Raw genomic sequence first — 21,270 nt, forward strand, 5'->3', positions numbered from 1 at the left:
GATCTTTTCTTCAAGTACAAAATCAGAAACCAGAGCTGAAAATGGCTTTATTCTGAAACAACTAAGAACATGTCTAAAAATCTCCTTATGGAGAAAAATAGGGAAGCATGAAATGGATGTTTTCAAAAGGCAGACATACAGCCCAGCTGAAAGAGAATTTTTGCACCTCTGTGCAGCTCTTGATTAAAAGTAAGTCTTTCTAACTTGGAAAACAACAATGCTCCAAGCAAATCATACCTGCTCTTCTGCTATTCTTGAGGTGTTCTGAAGTTTTATTATTGTTTTATTGAAAGCCTTCTGCATTTCTTCCATTTGTTTTCGGTACCTAAAACAAAAAGTGTTTAAGGTTGAAATATTAGTGCACAAAACTCCTCAAAGCTTAGACTTGTCTTCAGAAAACATGACTATGCCAACAAAAACCTTCTCTTTGCCCAAAGAGGTTCATTTAAACATCAAGTGGTATCTGCTTTAAAGTTTCACAAATAAAACTGATGTGCCTTTTCTTTTTTTCCTCAAGGTTAGGGTCAAATCTATTTCAACACCTTCAAGCTTAGTGCCAATTTACTGAATTCATTCTGCACAGTAAATGTAACTGTGAGCCCCTTCCTTGGAATGGGTACATTTCCCCACTCTCCTGTAGCTAAGGAACACCACAGATAAACATTAACACACAGAGACATTCTCCATAGGAAGCTATCGGTTCCCTCTCCACAGTCACTTATTTAACCAGAGTTACTACAGATAACAGGGTACTTTAAGTGGAAACAATTTAATAATAAAGGCATTGTAAGTCTGTGACATTCAGTTCAACAGTAACAAGGATGTGCCCTTTTGTAGAAAGAATTATTGATAGGATGAGTGCCCACATCCTAACAACACTTTATCCTTTTAAAAAAACCCACAATACAACAAACAGGATTTTATCTGAAATACAAAGAGGCAAGAGCCTTGTCTCACACGGGGTAACTCCAACAGCCACCTAGGCTTGGATCCTCCCTTTCCTCAGTTTTGCATGAAGTTTTAAGCTGTGATTAACCCTCTGTCCAACTTGCCCTGTACTTGGCAGGCCCTGAGCACCCCTGCTCGGGCTCACCTCTGGCTGAGCTCCTCCAGGTAGCGGCTGCTGAGGGACATGTTCACTTCCAGGGCCTTGATGCGGTTGTTGAGGCGCATGAAGACAGATTCCTTCTGATTGGATCCATGCACGAGGTTCCCGTTGGCATAGCCCAGCTCTGTGGAGTTCTGCAGCTCAGCATAGAAATCTGTGGCTGTTCTCTGTGGCCCCCCCGAGACAGGAATGGCCAGCAAAGCTTCCTCTGCTGCCTGCTCCTCCTCCTTTGTGTCTGCAGGCACAGGAGGCTCCACAGGAGGCACCGCAGGTTTCTGCACTTCTGGAGTGCTCTCCTTTCCCTCCGCAGCATCGCTGGCTGCCACGTCCACCGTGCTTTCAGGCTGCACAACAGTCTCTGTAGGCTTTGCCATCACTGGAGTAGCAACAGTCTCTCTTGTGCTCATCTCCTTTACCTCAGTGGCCACACTGGTCTCGGGGCTTTCTTCTACAACTGAGCTCTCGGCCTTTTCCATTTCAGTGCTGAGCTCTGGCACATCCACCTGGGGAGTGGCCCTTGGTGCCACCTGGCCTGAGTCTTCCTTTGGAGGCTCCAGCACCATGTCTGCTGTGGGGGATGGCTTCACTTCAGAAGTCACTTCTAGGAGGAGGGATGGAGAGACAGTCTGAGGATGGCTTGGCTCCAGCTCAATGGACTCTGTGGTCTCATTACTGATCTCCTCGTGGGCTGCACTGAAGTCAACTGCAACAACAGTCCCAGGGGGTTTCTCAGCTTTGCTGTCCAACTGCTCAGGCAGAGGCTCCTCTGCTGCTGTCAGGGCAGATTCAGGCAGAGCTGGCTCTGGCTGCTGCACATCCACAGGGTAAGGTGGCCTCTCCTCACCCCCAGTTTTGCTGTGCTGCCGATGCATGGCTGCTGCCACCGAGCACCACCTGAACAGGTATTCCGAGAAGGTGGAAATGCAGCACACTGCTGCCATGTCACAGCAGTACTGCTCTGTCTCCACTTCAAACCACGCTGCTGCTTCCTCCTCCTGCTCATCACTGAGCAGCAGAGTTACTGTGGACTGGCTTGTATCCTCCTCATACTCTTGCATTAGCTGAACAATTGGGCTTTCTTTAGTCAAATCCACCGTTAATTGCTCTATCTGTGGAATATCTGTAGTAACAAGTCTACAACAGAGTTAAAGACAAGGCATTAATTCAACAGTTTTACATCCCTGCTCTTGAAGACCATGAAAACAGTCTTTCAGAAAATTAGCAAAGCTAAGTCCAGTGACCAAAGGCTGGTTTTGAGACAGAAATTCTGCAAGACAGCATTTTCAATTTTCAATCCCAATAAGCAAATTATTTCAATCCCTGCCTCTTAAACAGCAAGTTTTCTCAATTAGATATTGCCCCTTCCCTCAACCCTGAAAACAGTCAGCAGTTCAAAACCTCTTTTTTACACAGCAAGCATCTCACTCTGCTGATGCAGCCCTCAAATGCAAGAATCCCAGCATTCTTACTGACCTTCCTCAGCCTCACAGCAGGAATGATAGAAAACCATAAAGGCACTAAATACACCAAAAGTCATGTCTTAACACTGAAGAGGTAGGGTCTTGGCCTTAAACAGCCTAATTATCAGCAATTGTAATCAACTGAAAAACAACAGAATCTATAGAGAACTTCTCAAGCTCACTCTGTACATTTACATATATGTTTTCATTAAGGGAAGTCTACCAAAGCAGAAGCTGCTAAACCAGAATTTTGTCAATGTAATTTTACTGAAGTTTCAGCAATACAATTTACATTCCTAATTAGTCTCCCTTGCAGGAGACCACAAAACCTGGAACAATATTAAGTCAGTTTCTGTGTCAAAACAAAACACACCACAATGGAAATAGCTATAATAGACATAACCAAAACACTAAATTTCTCTGGTTAGTGCCATTACCACACTACAGATTTTACCAAATACCTGCTTTTTCCCTTGTTTATGTCTGCATGGAGCACATTACAAAAAGCCCAAAAGCAATCACTTACTCTGGTGAAGGAACAGGTGTTGGTTCAGGCAGTCTTGGTGCAGCTGTTGAAGTTGCAGGGGTGGCAGTGACATTTTCAGACACGCTTTTGTTCCCAGCTGCAGGAAGGAGGAAAATCTGAACGTGGAAATTCAAGAACTACCTTTGCTTTCAACAAATTCTAAGGTCTGGGTGGGGTTTTTTATGATTAGCTGTACTACCAAATTAATTGCAGAGTTATCCAAAGTTATCTGAATGAAATGCTACTGACAGTTTATGAGTATGATGTTGTGGACAGCCTCAAAATATTTTGATAAAGAAGCAGCAAGTTAGGACTTGACAACTTCAGTTGGGTAACACGGAGCAAAGATCTCCAATAAAGCTGAACAAGCACATGTGTCATCTTTGCATGGCTTTTCTTCTCAACAAATTCAGCACTTTTCACAATCACTAGGTTCTATGACACCAATCAAGTGTGCCACAAAAGGTGAAAAAATTCATTTAAACCATCACTGACCATCAAACTCCTCACAAAAAAAACCTTAAAGAAATGCAAACTTTCCAGAATGCTTTTCATCTAAACTACAGTACCTTCAGTTTCAGATGCCTCCTCAGTTTTGGCTCCAAGCATATTAGCAGCAATGTTCACCATACTCAGGATAGCATCTAAATGAGACAACAGCTATTCAGCAAGGGCACTCTCTGAGGGCCCAGAGATCAGCAGCACTGAGAAATTTCATATTTTGCAACACTTGCTTGAAATGAATCACAGTGTAAAGATGTAATATCTGGTCATTCTATTACACTGGAGACAGCTGTTTCTTTTAAAGGTAAGTGTATAAGCCACAAACCTGCATTTGAAAACCTGTACCATAATATCCACAGATCTGGCTTACACATGTATTTATTTTAAGGACCTGTTAAGTAGAACAGTTCCTCTCCCCTCTGAATTCACAGAGGTGAATTCCAAGAGGGCCTGCTCTACATCAGCACAGATATGAAATACAGCTACTTGATAATACAGGTCTTGATAATGACAACAAACATAATTGCCAGACTCATTTAGAAGATGAGGAACAGGTAGAGAGCACAACATTGTAAACACACAGAAGCTGGTTTCATTTTGCCCATTTCTCCCCCACCCATCAACACATGGCAATGTATGTCACACGGCCAAGGTCATCCTGCTAGAGAGGCATTTTAGTAGTAATGACTAATTCCTTGGGCTCCAGGAAGTTGTGTTCAAAACTTTGGTTCTGCCTTTCCTCCAGAACATGTCAGAAGCTGCAATTCCTGATTTATGTTCATTTATCTGGGTTTGTATAGTGCAGAATGTCACAATACTCAAAAGATGCTAAATTTGAGCTATGGATGGTTTCTTATGAAAAATGAGGGTGAATACAGAGCTGGTGTAGAAGCTTCACAATGTGAGAATGGCAGGAGAGAGAACAGTGAGCCACCCTCAAAGGCTCAGACTCCTGGAAGATTGCAGAATGTTTCTTATGAGATTAAATGTCTGAGAACCCTCCATCTCCTCCTCAGAGGACCTTCTTTCCCACTCTACTTTTAAGATTCACAATGGAAACCTGTCACATTTGTCTTTGTGCATACAAAAAAACTTCACCAAAAAACAATACCTATAAACTCCACTCCTTCCAAAAGAGGAGCACTGACCACCCTGACAGAGAGGAAAGGTCTCAGTAACAAAACCCACCAGGCAGAACTAAATACTGGTCACTGCAATGTTTCAGTGCATTAGAGAGACAGCTGAGCACTATCAGCAACAGGTGTTTCAAATCTTTTAATCCTAGCTTGAGTAGTCTAAAAAATTAAATGGAAAGTCACTGCATTTCTCAGACAGTGAATATAAACATCTAATACTGCCCTTGCAGACAGATCACGTGAATATGCATCACCAAGATAGCTTGAAGATAAGAAATTTAGAAGTCACAAGTAAGAGATAAGCAGTGTCAGGGAAGAATTTACTGCTTTATCTCATCTGTGAGAAGCAGCACACAGTTAGAAATAAACTGCCTTTTTCACCATCTATTTCCTTTTCAAAACTATTCTAAACTGTGAATATTTCTAGCCTTGACCTTATTCTCAGGAGACAACAATGTTCTAGGAAAAAGTATGAAATATTTCTGTAGCTCTGATCTACTACAGGATGAAAGCAAAGCCTGACTCCAAACAGCGTTAACTGAGTGCAAATCTACACTAGAAAAACAAATCTTCATTAGGTGGGACAGAAGGGAGAGTGGTAGAGTGCAAGAGCTCCTTAGGAAATGGTGTGTTCAGGTGATACTACCCTGAATAATTCAGCAGGGAAGAATACCATTAAAACTGAATATTCAAGGATTCTCAGCCAAGCAAACCTTACACATGGAAGTCTTCCAACGGGAAAAGTGAAAGGAGATAGTCAAGAACCTTTAGTTCTCTCCAAAAAATACACAGCCCTTATGAAGAACATAAATCACAGTATTTACATGGAGTGTTCTCAGAAATAGCATTCCCCATCCTTCTCTCCCCCTGAAGTTGTACAAAGCAAATCTTTATATTGCCTCCCATAAGTTAAGCATTTTAATTAAACACAGATTTCCAACTTCCAGTTAAAGTTCTACATCACTTTAGTACTGGTCATTTACATCCCCATGCAACTTTTACATGATTTTCAGTACTCAGAATCCTTAAGTACAGAAAACAAGTTTCCACAAAACAGATATCCTTACAAATTGAAAAATCATTTTTAGAACACTAAGAATGATCCCCAACTACAAATTTTTCATTATTTCTATGAAACTAAAGAAGAATCACAAATTCCTTCAGCAGAATATGAAAGTTGTAGATGTTACATGACAAATTATTTCATTTTCAATTAGCACACCTTGTTTTAAGCACAGGAATAACTTTTTCTAAATAATAATAAATCATACTCACTTGTAGCAGAACCAAGAAGATTTTTTGAAGATTTTTCTTCCCCTGTGTTATAATCCAATAGATAATCTGTGTATAAAGAAAAACAACTCGTGACTATAAAAATTTAATCTGTCATAGGCAAAGAATATAAACCTCAAGATTTAATATGTCACTCAATGATGTCAATTTGACAGTGTGGAAATAAAATTACAGAAAGCTTGAGGTCAGATATTACAAACTGAAATGGACACTAAGAACAGAACTGTTTTGTGTGAACTGCTTTATTTTAGTAATCCTTTCCTACTGTCAGCACATGAAGAAATTGTCTATTCTGTCAAGTAAATCAGAGACTTATTACTATCATTTTAAAGCAATACTCTACATAGCTACATTTAAACATTGTTTAAAACTTCACAGGATTGTTAGAAAAGTCCAGAAATGCTGAAACACTGTCAACAAATAATTAAACAGTCAAATCTTCCATCATATACAGGAAGTGATGAATCACCAAGATCAGCACAATAGCTGTGTGAATGGCTAAAAATGCACAAAAATATTTGCTTACCATAATCTTCATCAAACAGTTCCTGTCGTTCAGACTGATACTGAGAATCAGCTATTTCTTCATATTCTTCAACCATGCTAGTACCAAATACTCTATGATCAAAGTTTTAAAATAAAAAACTAGTATTAGGAATGATATGACATAACTGATAAGCAGTGTTACCTTCATGTAACAAGTATTGAGATACAGTAGGTACAGTCAGTTAAGATCAAGCAGCAGGGATGTTTATTTTCTCTAAGCTGTATCTACAAAGAACCAAAACAAGATCCTGTTTCTCATTCTAATTCCCAAGAGTCTTTTCTTCCTTTCCAAGTCTAACCTAGACCTCTTTGTCTTTCCATGAGCTCTTGCATCTCCTCTTCAGTCTCACCTTTGACTTGCTTTAGGAATATCTAAATATTAGGAATATCTACTCAGAACTACCTCACTTTGCATACCACATTATCTTGGACTGAATTTTGGCAGAAGAGGTAAATCTAAATTAAAGCAGTCTTGTGAACTAAAAATATAGTCTGACTTCTTAACACTAAAGACCTCCCAGGTTCAAAACCTGTTTTTTAGGAACAGTACAGAGGCTGATGGCTCTCTGAATTACAAATTCACAGGTTTTTCTACTCAGCTATTGCAAGCATTACTGACTACATGCACCCGTGGTGCCAAACAGCACAGCAGCTTCCAAAAAGCACTCACCACACCTGCTCTTTTTAGTTTACTTGTTCCTTGTCCTGCTTTGTCAGCCTTGAAATGCTCTTGTCCTGCTCTAAAGCTGCTCAAGGCTCCTGTTTCCTCCTTCCCTCCCCCTGCAAATATAAACTATTACTTACATACTGGGGAAGCAAATAAAAAGATTCAAAGATTCTTTAAACAGACATGAAAGACACTACACACCAGGCAGGTCAGGCAACTACTTCAATCCACAATACTTACAAGTAACTGCAGCTGAAAATTGGAATTGTTGCCCAGCTATTCTAAAAACAGACTAATCCTCATTGCAAGGAGGTAGAAAGATTAAGCAAAACACAAAGTATTACCTTATAAGACTTAAAGGACAAAAATGCTCTGATCCAAAGTGTGATATCAACTCCACCTAAAGAATAAAAGGTACTTAAAATAAAACTCCAAAGACCCACAGAGCCAAAAGTTCACTTGACATAAACATTCAATCTTGAAATTGCAAGTTTTGTTCACTCCAGGGAGTTGCAGCTTGCCCACAGCAGAAAAGCCCAGAGATTTATTCTTGCCATGCATTAAAGAGCTGAGTCGAGCAGAGAACACCCCCAGCCCCATGCAGCCATCACTCCACAAGAAGAAGTTGCTAACCTTTATGTACTTGATGAACATCTGAAGCGAGAGAGAGGAAAGGAGAAAAAAAAAAACAAAACAAAACAAACAAAAAAAGTAGATGTCAGTACAAAGGCTGAACACATGCCACAGGCAACTACAGAGTCCTGCTGAGTTTAATTCACTTCTATAAATGCCTAAGATGACAAGCTGGGAAGGATTAAGTGGTAACACAACTTCATCTGCCTTGGGTAGCAAGATTCCATTTAGCCCTTGTACCTTGCAGACTGAAGGTAACATGCAACAAGTGTTTTATTAAGCCATTGAAGTTATTCAATTTTTCAGGGCAGCATGACTGCAGATAGAGTACTGGAGTGTGTTAAATGTCCTAATGTATTTTTTCCCCTTAAAGGATACAGACTACAGAAAGTGACTCAAAAGGAAAAACCCATGTAGCATGCACTCTATATGTACTGCTGCTGCTTCAACTCACTATAAAGTATTTCAATTTATAGAAGCACAACTGTAAGAAATAGAGCAGCTGATGACAAACTTGGGAGCTTCAGACAGCTGTGCATTTCTACTGCAACCTTGATTACACACTGGTAGTTATTTAATTTGAAGTAATTTGCAAGTATTTATTAAACCACTATGTATACACTATCAGTGAGACCAAGACAAATAATCCCACAACAGCAAAAATCCCATTGTTTTTTATAAAGTTCAATAAGCCACTGCAAAAAAACTTTTGAAAATATTCTGGATTCATTCTGTAGACCAGACATATTTAGAACTTGCTTACTTTTTGCACTGTGAAGTGAAAACATAATGAGAACAAACCTTTGGAAAATTTACCATGCTGTATTATATACAAGGCAGAGCACTGCATCCACCAAGGGATTAAGGTGCTGCAGCATCTACACGAATTCTCCAACTTCAGTGACAATGGCAGCTACCTTAAGGCATTAATTCAGCCAGAAAACAGCATTAAAAATAAATGAAATCTCTACTCTGTGACTCATGCAGAATTTCTGGGTAGAGAAGTTAGACAATTATCATTCATAGCTACTTTTTCATAAAAGCAAAAAGCATAATTAAGGAGCACAAACTAATATTTTTTTTTGGCAACACCATAATTGGAAGACAACACTTCACTGAAGAGGACCTAAAAGGTTTGTATTTTATTTAAGCCTTCACTACAACTCAGTATTTCCACAGAAGCTTTAATCCAAACTCAAGTACCACATTAATTATTCATGGAGTTTTATTCCCTTTGAGTCTCCTGAATAAAGACAGCTTAATGCAAACTATTTTGAAGGTGGAGGTATCATGGCAATGCTGCAGTAGCAGTGAGCATAAATAATTTGCCTGAGTAAGAATTATGACTGAATAACTGCAGAACTGCACTTGGAATCTGTTAATGAAAACCAAGATGCAACCACTTCCACTTTCAGATTCACTGAAGTGTACAGCACAACATGGTACTAAAATCAAGAAATAACATGTTCTGATCTGTGCTCCAGAGACTGAGTGTGCAGTGTGTGTATATATACATATATATCTAAATAGATACAGATATATGTATATATATGTAAAGCAGGTACAGCCAAACAAACCAGGTCGAGATTGTTCTGATCTTACATTCAGGGGAAGGTGGTTAAGTCAAACAGAACAGAACTTTGTCTAGGTTTTCCTTAATTCAGGCATCAGCTCAGTATATACTTGGACCCAAGGGGCTTCCCAATATCCTTCAATTACCCAAGTGAGCAAGGTAATAATGTCACAACTGTGACAAGGATTTAGTACCCAGACAACCCAGCTGGGGCCACTAATTAACCAAGGGCAATTAATGGTAAGGCAGGCTTTGATAACACATTTCTTGGGATGCTGTTATACAGAGGAAACCCTTCCTTCCCTGAGGAGCATGGATGCTTTTGCAGTACTGAGTTACCTTAACATATTTTGCATACATCTGTTCATCCAGAGGAAAGCTCTGGACATTCCTCTCATCTCTGGCATGGAAAGTACCTAATTTAATCCATTTGTTTGTTGGATACCTAGAAAGGAAACAACAGTCAGGTAATGAAATGCAGCAACTCACTCTTTCCAGCTATTTCCCTAAGTTTCTCCTAATGCCTTTCCAGAGCAGAAATACATTTTATTCTTTCCAGCTGCAAGGTAGCAGCAATGTTCCCAACCCAAAACCTCAGCAGGAGCTTCACACAACAACAGCAACGTGCAAGATCTTGAAGCACAAAACCCCAAACTTATCCAATCACTGAAACTCCCCAGAAGAACAGTGAAGAACACAACACCTGACAGGCAGGAGCAAACTGAGCAAAGCAGAGCTACAACTGCACAGCAGAACAAGTGTTCAAAGCTTCTAAGCATACCTGCCTTAGGCATCCAGGAAAAGGAGTTTTTCTGATGCCCTTTGAAGGTCTGCTCACAGACCAGAATTATCTGCTCATTCCAGAAAGCAATAGGGACACAGCACTGCCTAAATCTTTGTGAAGCCACCCTCTAAGCAGCCACCTGGCCAACCTGTAGCACTCTCACCCCTTCCAATTTCTCAATAGTGTACTACACTTTTTTCTTTTCGAAGAATTGGTGGTGTTTTGGGCAGAGTTCAGCATTGAAGACAGCTCAAACCATGTGAAAAATGGTCTGAATTACAAAGGTGGGGAGAGCCCACAACCTCAGTGGTATTTTATTAAGGGATTTTATAATCTGCCATCCACTACCCAGCTACTATATAAATTATGCTCCTCAGCAAATTTTTCCTTTTCATTTTTAAGGTGGCAAAGGAAAAAAACTGCTAGCAACTGACAATATGCACAAAGAAAACCATGTGACTTCACATGACATTACACTTTGCATAGTAACAAGCATACACAGACCATGCTTCATAAAGCCTTGCATCGAATAATTATTTCATTTTTTAATTCAGAAGGATGAGTTTAGGTAACATACCTGTCACTAATTGACACCAGAAAGTCTTTAGGAGTGGAAGAGAATAATTCATGATTTGCAATGTCAAACTGCTTTACTTGCACTGGTTCACAGAGCTCAACAACAAACCTTAAAGACAAAAAGTAATTTTTTTTTAAGAAAATACTTTTCCTTCTGCAGTTACAATCTCCAGCCCTTCACCTCATTATCACATCCTTCACTGGGTGTAAGGAGGAACTACAAAAATGCTGTGCCTAAGAATCACTGGTGGTGTTTTTCTGAACATCTACTTTAATAACTCCAGGTAGCACCTGCAGCTACAAGAGCTTTATTCATCCTGTACTCAAAGGCATCGAGTCACAGAACTAAAAACTCAGAACACCAAACAATTTAAATCACACCTGAAGTACCAATTAATGTATGGTAAATTCTGTTCACTTGTACTACAGTTATTTGACAGTCAGGGAAGGAAACCAGGAGTCTTGATTTGAATGCTCAAGTGCTTTATCTGCCATAAGATAGTTATGCAAAACTTACACATATTAAGATAAATAAAAATATCACCTTAATATTACTTCTCAATAGCAGAGCTAGATTTCTGTGGAAGACATAATAAAACATTGTGCTAATTCTGCCAGAGTTCCTCACACACCCATTCCAAGGAGCAGCACACCAAGGTCAAGGCAGTCCCACAGCAACAGAAAACTGTCACCACTTCTGCCACAAATGTGAACCTCAGGAACCTACCAGATTTTAGTGCTGCAAGGATTGAGCATATAAAGATCCATGTTTTCCATCAAAATAGCTGAAGTGCTCTGTACAAAGAAAAAAATTAGTATTTTAAATTGCATGGTAGATACCAACAACATCAAGGATTTTCCCCCCTCTTTCCAACAATAATTTAAAAACAGGTTTGTAGACTAGTAGCAAGTTTCCCAACACTCTGAACAAGGTAATTATCCAGGACACAGTATGCCATACTTTAGGGTAATGATGGATTATTTACTGTGGGGAGCTCTTTAATATAACTCTGTTCAGTTTCTGTAGGAAGTAGACTCTGCTCCCATTTTCTGAGTTCACTTTAAAAGACATCAAGTTCTATAACAATCCCGCTTAAAAAAAGCGCTGATTACTGTTTATGTCTTATTTTTATAAATCAAAACCCCAATAAATCCAAACACAAAATAAAAACTTCACAAACCAGTGTTCAGTTTTAAGTGTACTTTGTGCTACTTGTTGCATAACAGTACACTAAAATAACACATACTTTTAATTAATAAATGCTTACCTTTGCCTCTGGATTCGCTGCCAAAATTTTGGCACCACACTCTACAGAGGCATAGTTATTCCTGTTTTTCTGGACCTTTTTCGTGGAATGCTGCCCACCAACAGCAGAAGGGTGCATTGACTGACCTAGGGACAAGAAAATATTGCTACTATAACAAACCACACAAACAAGCAGTATTTGCACTGTCAGGGAGCTTCTGCTCACTGCTTTTCTATAATGAAGGCTATTAATTACGTAGTTCTAGCAGAAAAATCAAGCTCCAGGCTGCATTCCAAATGAACACAGTCTCTCTATTCAGCTCTAGTGTGAGATGACAGTGGTCTGTATTTACACCAAACTAATGAATCCTGAACTTACTCTTTTCTTTCTCCACTTCCATGACTTTCTTCTTCCATTCATCAAATGTTGGAATGTCTCCAGGGTCCTTTGGAGTTATTACTGATGTAGGGTCAATTTCTCCTGTCTTTTTAAAGTCTTTCTGCAAAAGAAAGAACCACCAATTGTGAATATTTTTCAGGACCAACAACGAAAACAAAGATGAACTTCAAAAAACAAAGCATGGTCTGATCAAGTCAAGGGCACAGACATCATTTGCACCCATGTTAACAACTTAGAGCCAGTGTAAGCAAGATTATGAGCCAGAAAAAACATGTGATGATTTTTCTTTCAATTACAGATTATTTCACTGAAATACTGGCAATTTTTGTGGCTAAGCTAATACATTTTAAATAAAATGTAAGTCTTCTTCTCCAACACCTGCATTTTCTTCCCAATTTTTGCTTTTCCTCTTCCAAATGAAGAAAGGTCTCCCTGTAGCAAAAATCTTTAAACATCAATGCTTGTCATGACAGAATTCCAGAGGTTCTCTGGAATTTCTGAACATCTCAAAACCAGCAGAATGATTAAACATTAAAGGAACTATTTTTAAGTATCTCGGAAATCTCAGGTTTTGGACTTGCCTGACAAAGCAAGAACCCTGCCAACTAAACTGTACATTATTCCATTTCCAGTCTTCACTTCTCCTTTGTACAAACATTTTCAGCACACCACCAGATGACTGAAAGTTTTTGGTAGACATTTCAAGAGTGGAGGTTATTCTGCACACAACATTTTAAAGGTAGCTGCCAAGTGACAGCTTAAACATGATCCTAAACCAGCAAAAAATGGTATTGCCATGGCCTTGGTCATTCTGATTTGAAAAAGAGTCTTATTTAAAAAACACAAGTTTTAGGGAGTACCTCACAACCAGAGCATGAAAAAAGTCACACAGTTAGGCACAGAAGGCCAAGTGCTACTTCTGGGACAGAATAAAAACACATCACATGTTTCACCAGTGGTGATAACCAAACAGAGGGCATTACTCCTGGGTGTACTGAGGGGATACCAGCACTGCTTACCTCCCTTTTTAAGTTCTCTGAAGCATTAAGAGCAGATTTTTGCTCATCTGCCCCCTTTTCAGCTGCTGAAACTTTGGACTCAAACTCAGATTTTGTCTTCTTTCCCTTGCCATGTGAAGATGATATGTTCTCTATGTGTTGGCCTGCAAGGCTGAAAGTTTAAAGAGTATTAGGATCTAGAACATGGTCAGCCACATGCAATATTGCACACACACAAGTATGGAGATAAGCAAGCACATGCAAATGTTGGTTGCAAAGCCAGCACAGAAAAGAACAACTCCCTTTTAAGAATTCAGAGTCACACACAACCTGCTTGGATACTCACCTCTCTGGTGGACTGACAAAAGAGGAAGGCTCACTCTGAGGGTCAGCCTCAAGTGTCCCACCAATATCACAGTCAGGTTCTGACTGCTCAGCTTCACTAGAGCTGACTACAGGGATATCAGCACGGGAATTCTCTATTGCACTGAAGGGAAACAAACAACATGCTTTTTTAGCCTTCTGATCATACAAGGAACCCTGACAATCAACTACAAAGATATGTGAAAGTTTTAATAAAGCAACCATCTCACAGAAATGATTAAGAAAAGAAGAATGAAGCATGCAGTACTTGTGGAATTGCATTCTCAGCTGTACCCATGAAAGAACAGAATTTCCTTTTCCTGTCTGTCCCAAAAAGGAGCTCAAAACAAGCTTCTCATCTGCCACAACTCTCATCTAACACCTTACCAAACACTGCAATGGATAATTCTTCCCAGCATCACTACAAACTAACAGCATCTTCCTAGTCACCTGCCTGCCAGCAATTTTCTTTTCCCTTTCAACAAAGGAAACAAACCCGAGACAGAGTTCCCTCACTAAAAGCTCCTCATGTTCCCAAGTCAGGAGGCAGCAGTCAGAACAGAACTTGGCTAAAATTAGAGAATAGAGGGGAGAAAAGCAGAACCAGCCAGACTTCCTTTCTACTGATTTATTTCTTCTTTTTTGCTGGTGTAATAAGAATCAGGTAACCCAGCAGACCATTATCCAAGCTGTACCAACAGCCCAAACCAGCTCATCTGCCCACTGCTTCAGCTCCTGTCCCAGGAAGGCTGAGCACAGCTCAGACAAATCCTGAGGCACAAACCAAACAGAAAACTTCCCATGTGCTCTTCAGGAATGATGGAATGAGTGGGGAGAAGAAAATGGACAAAGAGTAACTCTCAAGTGATAATTTCTGCCTGTCCTCTCCTCTCCAGCACAAGGATGCCTTTCATGCTATCCAGGCTACAGACACATCTAAGGAAAAGCTTTACTCTGCTTTCTAAATTTCCACATAAGCTTTCTTTAATGGAAGCAGCAAACTAGGTTAATCCAGTATCATGACAGAGCTGCCAAAACACAAACAGCACGTCAGCAACTTAAAAGGGGATCTTTTGGTTCTCTCACTGCTACAATTATCAACAGAAGCAGCTGCAACCAACCCAGGGAGACAATTTCAGTACCTTTGACATGATAAACTTCCTGTGGTATAAAACAAAAAACTCCTAGGTATTCCAAGACTTTTTGCTATGCAGCAGAATCTAACAAACATGAATACAAGAATTTATTAGCTATGAACAGGGAATGTTTACTCTGTATGCCCCAAAATGCCTCCATCTGAGATGCAGTGTTTGGCTCTGCATGCATCTTTATACTGACTAAATAAAGCTGACCACTACACAAAACTGAAAAGCTCCACATTCTCCATTTCAGTGGGTAGGTGACAGGATGAATAATTATCAACTGAATAAAATATGACACAAGAAGGAACTTGAAAATTCCTTGCTCTCAGGGTGTACCTGACTGGTCTCAAAGTAACCAATTTTGGCAGAAGATGAGTCTAAAAGCTGTAATGTTCCCTCTCCTTTGGATACCTTGATTTGCCTTAATTTTTAAAATGCATTACATTAAGGTCACTTTGCACAGCAGGTTCCTTACTTCCAGACATAAAGAGCTTGGATTATTTTTCAATAATTTTTCCTCAGATTAGACTTAGGTAGAAAAGTTAAACTCAGTGCTGCTCTAAAAAAGGATTCACTACAAAGTGAAACTTGTTTGGGATAAAATTCCTGTCAAAATATTTTAGCTAAGAGGTTCTGTTGAAATATTAGACCAGTAACACCTGAGAGAGCTGGACTTTGTTACACTGTCAGGAATCAGCATCTAAACCAGCCAAAATGTAAAAAAATGTCTGAAGATAACAAATGCAAGTGTGTCTTTTTAATGATCTTGTTTAAGGATGGAGCTGGACCACAGCTGGTTTGGATATTAACCTGTTCATTACTGAGAGCTGAAGTGCAGTTGGAAATAATGCATCAACATGCTTCTCTGCTACACCAGCTCTGCCCTTTCTTCCTGTAAATGGCACTGGTGCCACAACACCACTGCCCAGCATGAACTCATCCATCAGGTGCTCCAAACCAAGTTTCTATTTTCATTTGTTTCACAGTTCAAGTCCTCAGAGTTCACCACTCCAGTATTCCCCAGCTATGGCAGCCAGACAATTTCCAACAATTACCAGACACCAAGCTGAATGTTTCAAAGAAAATAACATCCTGTCTCCTTCTAGGACCTGACAAAAGTAGATCTTACAACACATTACATAAATAAATCAGTGGAGCAGTCAAAAAAAAGCTATAAAAAGAACAGGCTGAAGCTACATTCCAGTCTTGCCTTATAAAAATTGCAAATTTTGGAAGGCTTCCAATTAAAGACACTGATGAAATACCAAAATGTGTTTAAGTGTTAGCCCTGGCAGACTAGGCAAGATCAGCCAGCAAACAAAGTTTCCATACCTTTTCTATGGTAAAGAAATGAAATTTGGTAAAGCAGAAAAATTGAACTCTAAAAAACCCCAAAACACCAAAGACAAGCCTATTTCATTTTCAACGTGTTCAATTTTTATCTAACAAAATACTTCATCTTTATCAGCAGTCAGGACAGGATTAGCACACATCAAAAACCCAACAGGACTTTGTGAAAATCCTTTGAAGAAGACATGAATTTCCATACTACAGTTCACATTGGATAGCACAACATCCCACAAGCAAAAGGAAACAAAAAGTACATGGACTCCAGAAAGATGCCTGCAGCAGAGGCAGCTCTGCAATACACTACTAAGCACTAGAACTAAACTGCAAATATGAGAATTTGCTATTTTGTCAAAAGTCTCTTATTGTCAGAACTCGAGACTCTGTGTTTTTAAGTCCAGATAAAACTCTGCAGTGTTCTTCCTGAACTGAAAGCAGAGGCCACTGCTGAAGCAGCCTCAATGCTTGTTGACACAGATGTGAAAGCACATTTGTGAAAGACAGAAATCCTAATGGTAAAGCCCTGAGGGCTTTTATAGTACAGATTATCTAAGCACGTTGGCTTTTTTTTCAGAGCAGCAGCTTAGAAACTGATCATGGCAATAGTACTGCACCTCATGCAAGTACACAACTGTTTATCCACACACTCCATGAGCACTGACACCATAAACCAGCAAAACAACTGTGGGGAGCAATCCCACCTTATCCCTACTAAACATTTTAACAAGAGCAGAGTAAGGGAGACCGAAACAACAAAATTGCAGCAGCTTACTTGGGCTGTGAGACTGGAGGAATCTCTGAGGTAGGTGAACTGGAAGTGTTTTCAGTGCTTGGGACTATGCTGGAGGAAGCTTCCTTTACATCTACTGAAGGTGGACTCACAACTTCAGGCTGGCTTGTTTCACTCACTTCTGTTATCTGTAAAAACATTCCAGGTGAATATACATTTTTTCAACACCTGAGTAAGAAAAGCATTCACACAATAACATCTGCTATGGAGTTCTAGCAGTGCAGATTTCTGTCAGAAATCAATTTTGTTTCTTCTAACACCTAGGTGGTATTTTGTGCTACTCTGGGATAGCTGCAGTACTCTTCTGTAGTCTGCAATAATCATGTAAAAAGTTGGAGCAGGCCAGTGCAACAGCTTCCTCAATGATGAATTCCTATAGAGACTGCCATGAGAAAAGCAGCTTGAATATGGCAGCAACCAAGAGAAACAGTTCTATTTGCATGCTCCATCACAATCAAATGTGCTGTTTTCATCCTAAACAAAATTTTAGAGAAGGCTTTTAATTTCATCACTCCAAATGATTTAAAGCCTACTCCATGCTGTAAGTGAACAAAGAGATAAATCACTTTTGAGCATTTAGTGGTCTTGAGTCTTATTTATTCTAGGTCTTCAGTTTTCATAAGCACACTCAAAATAAGGCTTTGTAAATCTGAAAGAGCATATAACCAGTGAAACAGGTCAGATGAACTCCTGCAGCAAAAGGAAACATTATTGTACAAAAGTCTCTTGTCAACAGCTACATTACTCCAAGTCATCTCACTGAAGGGGTCAGGAAGGTTTAACAGATTTAAACACCCAAAACATGAAATAAATATTCTGAATAAGTTCTATGTATGAGGTCTTGTAATCTACAAAACAAAAATATGCAATCAAATAAATGATCTTTAACAGTGGGTTTGTAACATTTAACACCAAGCACTGACTTAACAGCATCCATGGCATAGAGCTGAAGTACAACCCTTTTCCCATTTTAACAAAGGAAATGAAAGTGATAGAAGCCATGAAGGATCAAAGCTAAAACAGATTGCTATAATCAAGTCTGATCTACAAAAAAGACCTCAGAGAAAAGACTTATGTTTTATTGATAAACAGACATCCATACTTACAACATCCAATTTTAATTTATCTTGGAAAGTTTTTAGTCAGTACCTCCAAATACTGAATTACTCATTATTTATGCAGATGGGAAATGCAAGGTCTGTTAGCTCACACATTTTCTCTTTTACTGGAAACACGAGTCTGACAGCAACCCAGTGTACAGGTGAAATGTGAGAGATGGTTACTATGAACTTCAGATAACCAAAATGAAAGACTGAAATGCAAGAAGCATTTGCAGACTGTATGAGGACAGAGAATGAAACAAAGCCTTGCCTGGTCAGATTTTGTCAGGTCATTGAGCAGCTCTTCCATGGAGTAACTCCGTGTACTGGAGTCTGCATGCTCAGGCTCCAGGCTGGGAGCAGCCTCTTCCCCCTGGGATGTTGGAGGCAAAACAATAAATAAGTAAAAAAAAAAAAGATAAAAATCAGTCAGTCTGCAGGCACAGGCGTTCCATGCTCAGCCAGAGCAGCCACTACTCAATAACAGCACTTCTTCCACCAGGAAAACAGCAAGAAACTGAGCTACATTCATCTCCAGAACCACTGCCCACCTGTGTGCAAAATCTCATCTGCACAAGACTACAGCAAGTTAAAGCAATTCAGTTAAATCTTCATTTTAGCATTGTCTTAAACCATTCAGTTTGTTTGCTAAGGCAAGTTCCTCATTCTGCTATGACTTCCCATGTTGACAAAACCACCCCTATCTCTCTGCTGCCCAGAAGAGAAGAAAATTCTAAGCTGACTTGCATCAGACAACCTTTAGAAAATAACACGTGGCACATGTCAGTTGTAGCAGTCTTATCAGCAGAACTACAGTAATTACACAAATCTGCCAGGACCTTTTAAAGCAACCTTCTCTTCTACAACTAAAAATTCACAAAATAAAAAGCATCAACATTTGAGGGGAAAAAGTTTTAAACCCACCAGACTAAAACTAGCAAGAATTTACACTTGCCTTTCAAATTTTTTAAAAGTTGTAACTACAAAACATGCAAGCTGCTTTTGAGCAATACTTTGAAACACAGCAAGAAATGTGGTAGAAATTTACACCCATTTTGTTTTCTAAGGGCCAAATACTGCAGGTTCCAGTGCTGAGACCCAAAATGGGCAGCTGAGCTATACAACACCGTATGATATTAATTGGAGATAATTAAGGCATCCACTGAAGAGCAGGAGCTACAAATCTGAGCTGACAAACCTTGGAGACAACTGAGCAATACTTTCCCCCAAATATTATTAGCTCACATCCCAGTCCCTAAGATGAAACAGCATCAATGGCTGGAAGGGACAACTGATCAAGGGCTGCAGAGCTGCTCCTCTGGAGCAGGACAGCTCCAGCAGTCTAATTAGGAGTAATAGACATTTGCTTAAGATGTCTCATCCACCCAAGAGATTTTCTTTAATGAGAGGAAACAACAGTCTAACATTAGTTTTCACATCTGTGGGTTTAAGCTCAGAAATCTGCTTAACAATGCAGCCACATTAACAGAATGAAAGGAACAATGTTGTAGAGTAGGAAATCATCCACCAGTGGCTTCCCAGTCTCAAAGCTTACTTCAACTTTTCAGTATTATTGCATCAGACACTAAATTCAAGTAGAATTTTTTTTTAGGCAGCCAGAAGAATAGGACTGAGTGCTCTTTGGCTGCACAAGCTGGCAAAAACCAGAGTTACTCTACTTGGTGAAATGCTTAAGAAACCTACAATATTTAAAGGGATTTTTTATGGTCAGGCAGCTCTCCACTGGAGTCAGCTAGAATGCCCTACACACATTTTCCAAGTTTATTGTGGCATATAAAAGCTTTTTTGGAATGAGGATCGTGATTAACACTACTACAGATTGCTGGAGGAAATAGGAAAACCAACACATCATGTTTAGAGTAGGACTGATTCTGTAGCTGGGTAAATAAAGAAATGAAATTACCATGACTTTCTGACTCAACAGCCTGGGAATTCACTGTGCAATGCAAGATGCAGAAACTTGTCATGAGTTAATCAGGGTGGGACAATTACACTCAATTAACCTGAAATGCTGAGTAAAGTAAAAATGAAAGGGACCACAGCTTATTTATTGTACCTTTCAGAAACACATTTGAGCCTTCTTAATTTTTATTGAACAGAAGGAATACAAGTGATAAACGTGACTTAACCAATTAATTTTAAATCTTCTATTAGGATAACAATCATCTGAACACTGTTTTTAACACAATGCAGATGGCATAATGGGGCCTTGACTTACCCAGTCCATCACCTCCTATTGTGGCTCTACACTTCCCCGATGCCCACTCCTAACACCTGGCCCCCAAATTAAAATAAACAGCCACCAGTAGCTTTGCTATTTAATCCTTCTCTTGCCCCAAACTACCCACCCGAATTGTTGCATAACTGCAACAAATGAATGAAAGGAAAATAAAAATTTGGGAAGACACCACAGCTCAAAGAACAACTGAGTATATTAAACATTCTGGCCAAGAAGAACCTTATTTTAGAATTTAACATTTAGTCAGACAGAGTAATTAACAGGATGTATCCAGCATACCTTTTCCTGGACATTTTCATCCTCACTGGCCAGGGCACAAGCATCACCTGAAGCATACTGCACTGCTGATGAGAGACTGTCTTTACAAAAGACATGCCAAACAGGAAGCCTGTAAAAGAAAAGTCAAAAAGCTTTATTTAAAATGAAACTTTAGAATTCTCTCAGAGTCTCCCTCGATCTTCTTCAGCTGTTCTCTTGAGGCATCTAAAAAAACACATGTACAGTTCATGGAAACTCATTCATAAAATCCTTTTGAGGATTCACCGGAAGAAGTCAGCAACAAAACACCAAAAATTTACTATTTCCAAAAGAAAAAATATCACCAAACCAGATCCTGAAGTGCCACCACATCACAAAGTCAAAACTGACACAAATTAGCTAAGTTACTGCAAGTTAGGAACAATATGAATCAACATCCTTTGTCACAAAGCAATGGGTTATTTTTAGCAATCATTATTACTAAGCAAAAACTTAAGTCACAGACTAAAAAGTGAAATCTCCTTAATCCCCTGTACAGAGCCTACCTGAGACTGTTTTGT

General features: G+C 39.4%; 1 protein-coding gene across 1 annotated transcript in view; it reads right to left on the reverse strand.

The window, feature by feature from the left end:
* The window catches only part of SUCO (SUN domain containing ossification factor), a 37,691-nt gene that overhangs the window by 6,235 nt on the left and 10,186 nt on the right, over positions 1-21,270 (reverse strand). The window contains exons 2-19 of the mRNA XM_014874777.2: positions 20,732-20,840; positions 18,464-18,565; positions 17,075-17,220; positions 13,797-13,937; positions 13,472-13,622; positions 12,432-12,552; positions 12,075-12,199; positions 11,534-11,601; positions 10,808-10,915; positions 9,786-9,891; positions 7,874-7,894; positions 7,585-7,640; positions 6,554-6,645; positions 6,010-6,075; positions 3,664-3,738; positions 3,095-3,191; positions 1,094-2,242; positions 238-325 (exon numbers count right to left, since the gene is read on the reverse strand). Of these exons, the coding sequence (XP_014730263.1) occupies positions 238-325; positions 1,094-2,242; positions 3,095-3,191; positions 3,664-3,738; positions 6,010-6,075; positions 6,554-6,645; positions 7,585-7,640; positions 7,874-7,894; positions 9,786-9,891; positions 10,808-10,915; positions 11,534-11,601; positions 12,075-12,199; positions 12,432-12,552; positions 13,472-13,622; positions 13,797-13,937; positions 17,075-17,220; positions 18,464-18,565; positions 20,732-20,840 (2,821 nt within the window). The remainder of the gene's footprint in view (positions 1-237; positions 326-1,093; positions 2,243-3,094; positions 3,192-3,663; positions 3,739-6,009; positions 6,076-6,553; positions 6,646-7,584; positions 7,641-7,873; positions 7,895-9,785; positions 9,892-10,807; positions 10,916-11,533; positions 11,602-12,074; positions 12,200-12,431; positions 12,553-13,471; positions 13,623-13,796; positions 13,938-17,074; positions 17,221-18,463; positions 18,566-20,731; positions 20,841-21,270) is intronic.

This window comes from Sturnus vulgaris, chromosome 9 (genome assembly GCF_052056855.1).
Source record: "Sturnus vulgaris isolate bStuVul1 chromosome 9, bStuVul1.hap1, whole genome shotgun sequence".
Lineage (NCBI taxonomy): Eukaryota > Metazoa > Chordata > Aves > Passeriformes > Sturnidae > Sturnus > Sturnus vulgaris.